Source organism: Rutilus rutilus, assembly GCF_951802725.1.
Source record: "Rutilus rutilus genome assembly, chromosome: 22".
Lineage (NCBI taxonomy): Eukaryota > Metazoa > Chordata > Actinopteri > Cypriniformes > Leuciscidae > Rutilus > Rutilus rutilus.
The window spans coordinates 9,194,289-9,207,406 of NC_140227.1; the positions used below are offsets into that span (position 1 = coordinate 9,194,289).

At 36.3% G+C, this 13,118-nt stretch overlaps 1 protein-coding gene across 3 annotated transcripts in view; it reads left to right on the forward strand.

The window, feature by feature from the left end:
* Positions 1-13,118, forward strand: part of cdk5rap1 (CDK5 regulatory subunit associated protein 1) — a 130,661-nt gene that overhangs the window by 64,095 nt on the left and 53,448 nt on the right. For 2 of the 3 annotated variants that reach the window (XM_084395278.1, XM_084395276.1), the window contains 2 exons: positions 7,558-7,613; positions 11,093-11,223. In XM_084395278.1, coding sequence (XP_084251404.1) covers positions 7,558-7,613; positions 11,093-11,223 — 187 coding nt within the window. The remainder of the gene's footprint in view (positions 1-7,557; positions 7,614-11,092; positions 11,224-13,118) is intronic. The other variant, XM_084395277.1, reaches the window with a different exon arrangement.

The window sequence follows — 13,118 nt, forward strand, 5'->3', positions numbered from 1 at the left end:
TCTGCAATGAAAAACGGAGCGAAAAGCAAGCCGAGCCGAGTCGAGTTGAGCTGGTACTGGTAATGGAAAAGCGCCAAAAGTCTCACCTTTCAAATGTAGTCATTTTTTAGAGACATTTAAACAATAAATACCGTTTTGTGACTCTTTAATGTGTCTGACAGATCGCTGTAGACTCAAGGCTCAGTTAAAGCTGCTCGTGAACCGATCATCTCTTCCTTCTAGTTAATTTATAGCATTAAAATAAGCATGAATGAACATAAAAGGAATGTTGTTTTAAAGTGCTAAGACGTCAGTACACTTTGTTTTTCAAATTTAAATCCTCCAAAGTTAATCTACTAACTCTCCTGACTGCTTTGTGGGACAAAATGGAGGATTATGATTAGTCAGATCGCCTGTCAATCAAACTCCCTGCGAAGGGTCAATTGACAATGCCCGTGCGCACAATCCTGATCTAATCGACAACTTTGCAGTTGCACATAGGAAAGCCCGGAAAATCCCGCTATAATGTAAGAAAGCATCTTTTTTACATATTTGGACCTAGGCCTAACAATGTTATGGTGCGCTGTCACCAGTGTTTTTTTATTGTTTTTTTTTGGTGAGCGTAGGCTCCTCCTGATTTTGTTAGTCATCTCATCTCTTATATGCTGTGTATGATCATATCCTGCCCTATTCATGGTAGCCTACTCGCGGACATTGCGTCATCAATGTCATCAATTGCGTCATCAAGGGGCCCGCCTTGATAATCCTACTTAAGGGCCGGTGTTGGCTCGTTACGCCACTGAATATAATTGTCTAAACTCCTTATCAAAATTACATATTTACAACAAATTTGACACATATATATATATATAGGCACACTTTGAGTACTACTAATAAAAGTGGTGGAGATCAGGCAAGACTGTAAGAAGACTCAGGCAAAAAGGTGCTATAACTAAAATATATAAAATAAAATAAAATATATACTGTAAAAACGCTTTAAAACCATAGATTTCCTATGGCAAACTGCATGTATTGGCTGTAAATTGACTTTTTCATCTATGATGGCAGTTGTTAAATGCTTGCTAAATAAAACGTAATGTCTTTTGATGCTTGTGTGATTAAAGGCCTTAAAGGCCTTAACTGCTTGAACCCCGATAAATGCTGCTTGCAGCTTTAATGTTTTAATTATGTCTGTAATCATTCACATTAGTGCTCGGCTAACGTTATTGATACAGTTAATGATACAGTTCCCACATGTGTACCTCAATAAATTATAAATATACACTATTTATTGGTTTATTTATGAACAAACTTGTTAATGCTGATGTAGAGGAATTACACAGTTACAACATATCATAATGAATGACAAACTGAGTAAAAACTTAGTTGAGGTTCGGGTTAATCAACTAGTCTTTCAATGTTTCATCATAGGACTCTGGCTCGAATTGATATGGTAAAATCAAGGCCATCGTTACACCGATCACACACACCTGATATCAATTCACACACATACTCAGACACTGTATATAAGACGCTCATATCTTCACACTCTTTGTGAAGTATACACTCATTCCCTGTTGTGACGTTACCAAGCTTTTCTGTATTTTTTGTGATCCGTGTTCTCCTGCTTTTTTGACTTTGGACTGGGTCTCTGAATCATTGTTCTTTGCCTTTACTGAGTTATATTGTTTGTTGATCGCCTGATCTCTGCCTGTTATGGATTATGCCTGTTGGATTTTGGATTGTTTGGCTTGTGGTACTTTTAAAAAGCTGCCTTATCTCCAACTACATCTGTCTTGTAGCCCATATCTTACAGGTAGTATCATAAATATTTTAAAGTTTACCACACTAACAAACAAACAGTCACACTAACAGTTGGCTCCCATGCCTATTCTTTTGCATTTTTGTAATGCAAGAAATACTGCTGTAATACAGAACTTTCGCTTTGTTTTTCGCAAAGAAAAAACTTTGTTTTTTCAAATGTGATTTATTTTTCCTTGTTTTACCCAGGGCAGGAAGTCATATGTTGACTATCAAGTCAAGTCAAGTCACATTTATTTATATAGCGCTATTTACAATATAGATTGTTTCAAAGCAGCTTTACAGAGATAACAGGAAAATAATGCAAAAAAGTTTGTTTCCAGAAGAAAATAGCATCACAGTCCAGCTTATGTCCAGCAGCTTCAGTGATGTTTCATTTTGCTTGAAGGACCTCAAAGAATTCAGCATCATGTATTTTAATGTTGGGTTCGCATCTCTTCTCTTTATTCCAGAGCATTTGATGTTTTGTATCAATTATCTTTGAATTGATTATGAAATTGGCATGATACATTTACCTGACATAATAAATTGTTACATTTGATTATTCTAAGCGTCTTTGACATTATTTTAATTAAAGAGTTAAAAGGAATAGTCAAATATTAAAAAGTTATTAATTTAGTTCATATATATATATATATACAGTGCTATGCATAAGTTTAGACACCCATACTAAAGTTGACTAAAAATAGGAATAAAAAATCATCTTTTGGAAACTGAACTTAATGCCTTAATTTAAAAAATTAGGAAAAATCCAACCTTTAAGGACACCAATTTTCTTTGTGAATGAATAATGCATTGTAAATAAATAAATGTTCTTCCTTAAAATACAGGGTGCATAAGTTTGGACACCCCTATGTTAAATTCCCATAGAGGCAGGCAGATTTTTATTTTTACAGGCCAGTTACTTCATGGATCCAGGATACTATGCATCCTGATAAAGTTCCCTTGGCCTTTGGAATTAAAATAGCCCCACATCATCACATAGCCTGCACCATACCTAGAGATTGGCATGGTTTTATTTCAGTTAGTCTAATAGCTAGTTTGATTTGCATTGAGAGATGATCTTATGGAAAGTACCCCATGCCAATCTCTAGGTATGGTGAAGGCTATGTGATGATGTGGGGCTATTTTAATTCCAAAGGCCAAGGGAACTTTATCAGGATGCATAGTATCCTAAAAAATTTTTTTTTTTAAATACTTAAAAATAAAAATCTGCCTGCCTCTATGGGAATTTAACATAGGGGTGTCCAAACTTATGCACCCTGTATTTTAAGGAAGAACATTTATTTATTTACGATACATTATTCATTCACAAAGAAAATTGGTGTCCTTAAAGGTTGGATTTTTCCTAATTTTTTAAATTAAGGCATTAAGTTCAATTTCCAAAAGATGATTTTTTATTCCTCTTTTTAGTCAACTTTAGCATGGGTGTCTAAACTTACGCATAGCACTGTATATATATATATATATATATATATACGTATATATATATATATATATATATATATATATACACCCCCTGACAAAAGTCTTGTCGCCTGTCCAAGTTGTAGGAACAACAAATAATAACTTGACTTCTAGTTGATCATTTGGAATCAGAAGTGGCTTATATGAAAGGCAAAGGCCTCTAGATTACGCTTATTTTACCAAAATAAAATCTTATCATGCCTTGATTTTTAATTTTTTAATTAGGACAGAAAGGTCAGACTTTGCTTAGACAAAAGTCTTGTCACTTAACAGAAATAATGTACAGTACAGAACACAAAGTCATGGTGCAGTGGAAAAAGAATTAATATTGTGTACGACTCCCATGAGCTTGGAGGACTGCATCCATACGTCTCGGCAATGACTCAAATAACTTATTAACCCCTTCTCAGTCACCCCCAATTTTGGCAAGTGCTGCATACATGAAATGCCCAAAATAAAAAGGTTACTGCTCATAAGTAATTTTGAATAGAAACATAACACACATACATTTAGAAAGCCAACACTTGAGAGTTTATAGTTCAAGACTCAAAATTAACCAGACTGTTATTAATATTGAGATATATAAGCTCAAACATATTTTGAACTAAAATAATCTGGGATCACCAGTGATCCCTGACTGGTAAGGGGTTTTAATAAAGTCATCTGGAATGGCAAAGAAAGCATTCTTGCAGGACTCCCAGAGTTCATCAAGATTCTTTGGTTTCATCTTCAATGCCTCCTCCTTCATCTTACCCCAGACATGCTCAATAATGTTCATGTCTGGTGACTGGGCCGGCCAATCCTGGAGCACCTTGACCTTCTTTGCTTTCAGGAACTTTGACGTGGAGGCTGAAGTATGAGAAGGAGCGCCATCCTGCTGAAGAATTTGCCCTCTCCTGTGGTTTGGAATGTAATGGGCAGCAAGAATGTCTTGATATCTCAGGCTGTTGATGTTGCCATCCACTCTGCAGATCTTTCGCACGCCCCCATACTGAATGTAACCCCAAACCATGATTTTTCCTCCGCCAAACTTGACTGTTTTCTGTGTGAATCTTGGTTCCATGCGGGTTCCAATAGGTCTTCTGCAGTATTTTGCGACGATTGGGATGCAGTTCAATAGATGATTCATCGGAAAAATCAACCTTCTGCCACTTTTCCACAGTCCATCCTTCCTGCAAGCTGTGGGCCTTGACAAATGCAACACGATTTTTTAGTTGTCTTCTGTTTAATGCTGGTTTCTGAGCACTAATTCGGCCATTGAGACCACTGCGTGAGAGAATTCGACAAACTGTTCTTGTAGATACAGGGGTTTCTGGTGACCAGTTGTTATGTAGCTCTGCTGCAGTTGAAAAAGGGCTGGCCCTGGACTGTCGAACCAACAAACGGTCCTCTCGAACTGTTGTCTTACAGGGTCTGCCTGACCTGGGCCTGTCATGAACTTCACCAGTTTCTTCAAATCTTTTTCTTATCCTCTCCACTTGACGTTTAGATACATTAAAGATGTCTGCCACCTCAGCAGGAGACTTGGTCTTCAGGCTCTTGATGATCAGCACTTTGGTCTGTGGTAGAATCTTTGGCATGCTGTCAGAGGTCAGGATGCATTTCAAATGAAGGTTGGGTGTCCTGGGGCTCTTCTACACACCTGGGAATGTGTTAATTACAGTATTTGTCACAGGTGACGCTCTAATCTGTGATTAGTTGAATCCTTTAACGATGTGACAATACTTTTGTCTAAGCAAAGTCTGCCCTTTCTGTCCTAATTAAATAATTAAAAATCAAGCCATGATAAGATTTTAGTTTGGTAAAATAAGTGTAATCTAGAGGCCTTTGCCTTTCATATAAGCCACTTCTGATTCCAAATGATCAACTAGAAGTCAAGTTATTATTTGTTGTTCCTACAACTTGGACAGGTGACAAGACTTTTGTCAGGGGGTGTATATATACATAGCCGCTCTGGAGTAAACTGTGATGTCATCGTCCAGCTCAGTTCAGTTCTTGTATAATAGTGTCAATGCAGGCAGATCAATATTATTGTTGAATATTAAATTAGATTTAATGTCCCCAACTAAGCAAGCCAAGCCAATGGCAACAAAGGTGGAAAAAGGCTACAGTGGCAAGGAACCAAAAATCAAAAAACCTTGGGAGAACCCAGGCTCAGTCGGGGGGCCAGTTCTCCTCTGGCCAATGAACGAACAGTGTATGATCATGATTCAGACTGTGAAACATAGACTTTAATTATATGCATTTATGATGAAATTTACTATGTTTTGTGTTAATCCATGTTCATTTTGACCATGAACTATGCACTATCACTTTAATTCTGTGCGTGAAGCACAGCAAAAATAGACAACAATCGCTGCACTGATGCATCTCCACTGCTCCTGGAACTCATTGCCAGACTGCATCGGTGTGCTCTAGTCTAACCTGTTAATATGGGCACTGAAAAAAATATGTACTGCATACATACAGCAAATGGATCCTAAAACGGACGCAAAAAACGAGGCGCTGCATGACTCTGGCAAACTACTTCATTTCTGCTGAGTTCCTTCTTTGAAACCTGAGGATTGATGGTGTGGGTGCACCCTGATGAGGCCAGTTAATTGCCGTGAATTTTTTTTTTTTTTTTTTTTTTTTTTTTTTTACTGGCTTCAGGCAATCGTAACACCTGGAGGATGTTTTATTTTGCGTCAGCTACTGATGCAGCATCTCGTTCCTTACTCAGGAAACCAAAGTTACATACACAACCGAGGTGTTCAGCTCAAATTTGTCTCTTGCCTAATAGAAGCACCCTGAGAAACACCGGTCACAGATAGGGGTGTAACGATACACAAAACTGACGGTTCGGTACGTCCCACGGTTTTGACGTCTCGGTTCGGTTCGGTTCATTTAGGTGGAGTGAGGGGTTTAGAAAGCTAAAATTGCTTCTTTTTTTTTAAACAGTGCTTTAATTAACAAATTATGTCCTTGTCTTTAAATTAATTCAATTACAAGTAAACGTTTTGCAAGGATAAAAAAAATTATCTGCTAATGCTGTAAACTATATAGGAGCCCTTACTTGCACATTACTATAACATTAAAGCTTAACAACAGAGCCTAGACTTTTAGCCTAAATTCAGTTGCTATTTATTTTTAGATATAATAATAATAATCAACACTCAAGTAACAAATTGTATGAAAACATGTAAACTGCACATAAGGCAGTTTTTACATTAACATTTTTACTCTAATTTATTATTGAAATATTATCATTTACACAGTTGCTGTCATTTTCATGACAGATATTTTAAACATACATTAAATAATCAAGATGTCATTAACAGGTTAAGTAAAATATAATATATAGGCTAATATAGTGCATTTATTTAGTGAAAGAGAATTCATTTCCTTAGCAAACCAACAAGCTGTGGACACTGAATGACTTGCCTGAGGTAAATAAAGCTATGTGAAAAACTAAGCGTTTTATTGACGTATTTCCGCTGTTGAAACCCTGACTGAGCGATTACACGAGTTATGATGCCTTTCATTAAGTATACTGTATTTTTCAACATACCTTCAGGTGTCCATTCATGTTTATTCTGTAACTGAGGAAGAGAATCGCGTTTACTCACGCTCCGCGCCGCCGCTTTAAATGAGGAGCCTAGTACGGTGATCTGTCACGCCACAGAGAGCGCCAAAACGACATTTAATGTTTGAATTTCGTGATCAAATAGACAGAATTTGAAAGATTACACATTGCTTATTATCGAATGTAACAAAACACTGAGCTTATTGCGATTAAATGTGGTTAATGGTGGTTAGGCAACGCTGTATTCGTTGTGTACACATAAGACATGAGATCCAATGAGCCGGGACAGCAGGGGGCGGGGCGGGCGTGTTCGGTACGCCATGAGAGTATCGCGATTTGTATCGTGGGTGGTGTATCGCGGTTTTTCGGTTCGGTTCGAATATCGTTACACCCCTAGTCACAGATCATTTAGTCAACCTGCTTTTTGATTATTGAACTATAGGACATATGTGAATGCAATAATACATAAAAAATATATATATATTGATACAATAATCTAAAATATCAATATAAAAAAATATCACAATATATGATTGTACCGGCACAGCCCTATGTGGTTATGAACTGCCAATTAGAGGATATTTTGTTGCCACTGTATAAACTTGATCTTTTTAGAGAATATGTACCTAATTTAGCTTGAGTAAATTTGTATTGAAATCCAAGACTTTGTGGATGTGCTTTATAATTTCATTTCCTTCAACCTGGACATTTGTTTTCTTTCTCAGTTACACCCGAGAGGCATATCTTGAGCTTGTGGAGAACATTCGTAAAATAATACCAGGTAACTTGTCACTATGAAATATACCAATTGAATATACCAACTGATTCTTGAGTAGTGGGACAAAACTGCCTATAGAACTGATCAAATAGTTTTGTATGTACTAAGGAATTATTTTGTATTAATCTGTCAAACGTACAGATTATGTACAATTCACATTTAATTCAATTTACATTTATTTGTATATAATGCTTTTCACAATATATATTGTTTCAAAGCAGCTTTGCAGAAAATGTCTACATTACAATTTAAAGGTCCCATTGCATGAAAATTTCACTTTATGAGTTTTTTTTGAGTTTCCCTAGCCTGCCTATGGTGTGGCTAGACGTTTTGATGGGTGTAAACCAAGCCCTGGGTATTTAAAAAAAAAAAGAAAGCTCAGACGGGTGAATCTAGAAATCTTCCCCTTATGTCGTCATAAGGGAAAAGGTCACCTCCCCTTTCTCTTCTTTGCCCGCAAAAAGAATTTGGCCCGCCCATGAGAAAATGAGCTGCGCGAGCTCGATATTGGTTTTTCCTCGAGAGACATCATGGCTTGCAAACGAGCGAAGCATGGCAGTTGCTCAGTGTTTGGATGTACAAATGAACACAAAAGTATTTTTTTAGTTCCTTCATCCGAGCCTCTGAAGAACCAGTGGGTTATGTGAATTTCTGATGTGTAATTGTTCAAGTTCAGACAGATAATCTTTCTCTCAAATTCGTTCAATGCTGTTTATGCATCAGTAAATCAAGCCAGTGACTAAACGATCAACTTCACGTTGTTTCTCTTAGTAGGATGAAAATAATCTTACTTAAACTGTGATTAATATATATACAGAAAGCTATCAAAGAACAATCCCTTTCCAATCGCCCAAGTTGTCAATCACACAGCGCGAGTTTATCTGGACACTTGCCAAAACTCGTTATGAAATCAATGACGCTGTTACGCTGCACAACGAAGCTCTTACTGTACTTAAACATTGTTTGCATTGGTGAAATCATTAGTGAGAGTGCAGAAACTGCGTTGCAATAAGATCTTCATTCACGCGATCAACAGGCTGTCATCTGCTCAATGCTCATCACTGCAACCTTTTATGTGATGGGAATAGATCTAAATACTTAAAAAACTTCTCACGATTCGTTAATCCCAATAGCTGTAATAGTAAAAACGTATAATAGCTGTAATAGTAAAAGTTTTCGAGAGAGTTCCACATGTAATGCTAGATATTTAATATGCTAGCATGTCAGCCAATCACAGCAGTGGGCGTTTACACTGAAGTCTCACAGCAGACACGCCCCTTCAAACAGAGCGTTCAAATCAGAGGCTAAAATCAGGCTAGGAAATATGCCTTTTATTTCTAAATCATAACAACTTTTGATCTAAAAAACATACTAACATTATAAGGGCACCCCAGGAAACATTCTAAAATAATAAAATAATCCATGCAATGGGACCTTTAAAGGAACACTCCACCGTTTTCTGAAATAGGGCTTATTCACCTTCTTTCCTACATTTAGATAGGTGGGCAATGCATTTTTGTCTCAGTGCATGCATTGTTTTAGTTTGACAGGGTCGGCGCTAGCTTAGCTTAGCATAATGAATGGAATCCTTTGTTGCCAGCTAGCATGTCCTGAGTAAAAGTGATATAAAAAATTAAAAAAACCCACCTAATTACTTCTTGTGGCCTGCGTATTCACAACAAGTACAAATAGCGATGCAGATTAACACAAGGTGATTTCCTATGCAGATATTGACTTGGGACTATATTAGGGGGAAGTACAGGCAAAGCACTGCTACTTGGGCGCAGAGATATCACGCCCAAGTAGCAGTGCTTCGCCTGTGCTTCCCCCTAATATAGTCCTTAATATATAAGTCAATATCTGCCTAGGAAATCGCCAAGTGTTAATCTGCATCGCTATTTGTACTTGTTGTGAATACGCAGGCCACAAGAAGTAATTAGGTGGGTTTTTTTTATTTTTTATATCACTTTTACTCAGGACATGCTAGCTGGCAACAAAGGATTCCATTCATTATGCTAAGCTAAGCTAGCGCCGACACTGTCAAACTAAAACAATGCATGCACTGAGACAAAAATGCTTTTGCCCACCTATCTAAATGTAGGAAAGAAAGTGAATAAGCCCTATTTCAAAAAACGGTGGAGTGTTCCTTTAAGTGATCTGTTATCAGAGGTGACTGTGTCCAAGTTATATATTTCAGAAATGTACGTACATATAAAAATCACACAGTTAGCTAACAATGTATTCATTTAAGTCAGAAACAATGAGTAAAGTATACATGTTGTTAACATATGATATGGATATACTGTATAGAAAAAAATAGCATCGGTGACGGTGCATGTTGATTCCGAGTCCTCGCAGGAGTTGCAGTCATCTGTTCAGAGGTGTTGGAGCATCTGAATATCATATCAAATCATTTGTCGAATAATTATAAATAATGACAAATCTATTTTCAAATCAACATTTGTATAAATTGACACTATAGGATTATTTCAAACAGACTTAATTTATATGAAGTCTTTTTTAAATAATCCTATAGTGTCAATTTATACAAATGTTGATTTGAAAATAGATTTGTCATTATTAATAATTATTCGTAAGGTCACACAGGTATAGTTTATTTTGAGGTTAAAAAAACCAACACAAAATAAACTATACCTGTGTGACCTTTTTGAACTCATGGCATGTGAAATGTTAAAAGATTACACCTTCAGGGTAAAGCTGATTATAAAGCTGACATTTCTGTTAAGTGTGAAGCCTAATAAAAGAGGTAGACCCACTTTATATTAGGTGTTTTGGTAACACTTTATAATAAGTATGTTGTAATAAAGTACTTACAAATCATTTGCAAACTATTAGTTAATTCATGGTTAATATGTTGTAGTCTCTACATTGTTAATATATTAATAGGCTATAAACACTGTTTTACACTGTTGTTACATTTAAAGTAACTGAATGTAATTACACTGTTGACTGTTGCATCTAACCTTAAACTTAGACATAATGTCTATTGTCTACACCTACCTCTCATCATACATGTATCCTAAACTCAATAACAGCAAATAGCTATTGCAAATCTGACAATAGTTTTGCAGAACAGCATGTATGTACACAATAAACTACATTATCAAATGCTTAATTTTATAATGTAAGTGCATAGTATTTAAAGACACCTAATATAAAGTGGGACCAAAGTGGTATATTTTAAAATGAACCATCAGGGTGTAATAGTAAATGCTATTTAGGATACATGTATATACTTTTTTTCTTTAGTTTAACTTCTATTAATCTATATAAAATATTGAGTTATGTTTGAGCAGGTGACAGGTGAGAAATAGTGTCATAATTTTGATTAAAATACTAAAATACATGTCAAAGAATGATTTCAAATGTTTTGTCCCATTATTGTCAAGTTATGATGTGATGTAAATGGAAGTGCTGTGGTTTATGATGTTCCTCTCTGTCCCTGATAAATGCTGTTTCAGGAGTCAGTCTAAGCAGTGATTTCATCACAGGCTTCTGTGGAGAGACTGAAGACGACCATCAGCAGACCCTATCTCTCCTCAGGGAGGTGGGCTATAACATGGGCTTTCTCTTCACCTACAGCATGAGGAAGGTCTGATCTACCTTTTGCTTTTCATATCAGATACCTGCCAGATTCATGTATCTCTTGTATTCCTGTTCATAATAATATGGCAGTCATTATACTTCAAAAAGTAAGCTAACCTGTTCGTTATAGTCAATTTGACAAAATCTAGAGAGAATAATGATCAAAACAGCATGCCTCTTTATAAAAAATTACGTTTTCAATTGTAACTTAAAGGGATGGTTTGGAGTAATTGCAACCTAGGGTCCTTTGCTCCATGACCTCGAGCCAAACAGTTAGAGCTTAGTTAGAGATATCAGCCTAATGGCGCTAATGGATCCTATGATGTATCTCGTAAATTACCCCACTAATAATGCCCGGAATGGTACCAAACTTCTACAGTAGTACAAATAGGTTCTGTACTCATAAAACGAGGCATTGGAAAGTTTGTAAGTACATCAGGAGTTTATTTAAATAACACTTGCCTGAAGGCTTATGCTACCGCTACTGCAAACTTTCCAATGCCTCGTTTTATGAGTACAGAACCTATTTGTACTACTGTAGAAGTTTGGTACCATTCCGGGCATTATTAGTGGGGTAATTTACGAGATACAAATTTGGAGCCAATAGCGCCTGCAGTAAGCCATTCGGCTGATATCTCTAAATAAGCTCTAACTTTAATAATGTTCGACCAAGGGAAATAAAGCTTCTGGCGTTTGGCTCGAGGTCATGGTGCAAAGGACCCCAAGGATGAAATTATTCCGAACCATCCCTTTAAGGCTGTCAATAGATTAAAATGATAATGGCATGTTTAGTAATTAACGTGATGTAAATTCCCTGAAAATTGCAAGATTCTTTCAAATCAGTCACTTTTATTAATATAGCGCTTTTTACAATACAGATTGTTTCAAAGCAGCTTTTCAGTGATAACAGGAAAATAATGCAACAAAGTTTGTTTCGGCTGTACAGCAGATCTAGAAGAAAATAGTGTCATAGTCCAGCTTAAGTAAGTTCAGTGATGGTTAATTTCTGTTGTAAAAAAAAGTTATTAATTTAGTTCATTTATCTATACAGCCGCTCTCGAGAAAACAGTGATGTCATCGTCCAGCTCAGTTTAGTTCTCACATAATGGTGTCAATGCAGGCAGATCAATAATCAGGGCTTCCAGACTGCGACCTTTTTTCCTGCCGGTGCGACCACAATTTCTTATAGGTCGCGCTTGCGCAACCACACACATAGGAGAAACATTGTGCCATGAATGAACAAGGTATAGAAGGCTTCAAGTCCATAAATCACCAACATTCACCATGGATTTAATGTAGTAACACTAACTGTAACTATGGTATTGTGACATAAATAATCAAATGCTTACAAGTACTACACATCTTTTTCCAGCACTTTAAAACTATAATATCATATTTAATTGTTATTTTAATGTCATGACCAAAACATGTTTTGTTCATCCTTCAAAGATGGTCCCCATTTATAAACTACCACTTATTTAAAAATAAAAAAAATTAAAGCTGCAAGCAGCATTTATCGGGGTTCAAGCAATTAACCCTCTGAGGTCGACAAACGCGCCGGCGCATTTTGCTGGATTTTCTTCACATAGTAGTACAATAAACTTAAATTTCTCCGTCATTTATGGTCATACAGAAAAAATATTTCTACTTTTGTATGTGTCCACTTACAATCGAATCAAAACATTGTGCTTTTGTAAAATAAAGAAAATAAACAGGGTGTGCTTTCTGCCTCTCCATCGCGGTGAACTTTTTTTTCTTGAGCACGTCTATAAACTGAAACAAAACTCAGCGAATACTTGTCACACATTTATGAGCCATACTGTATACCTTTATAAACATTTAAGTGTGTACTTTTAAATGATCGGATTCAAACTGAAAACAAATATTCTCTGTTTAAGTAAT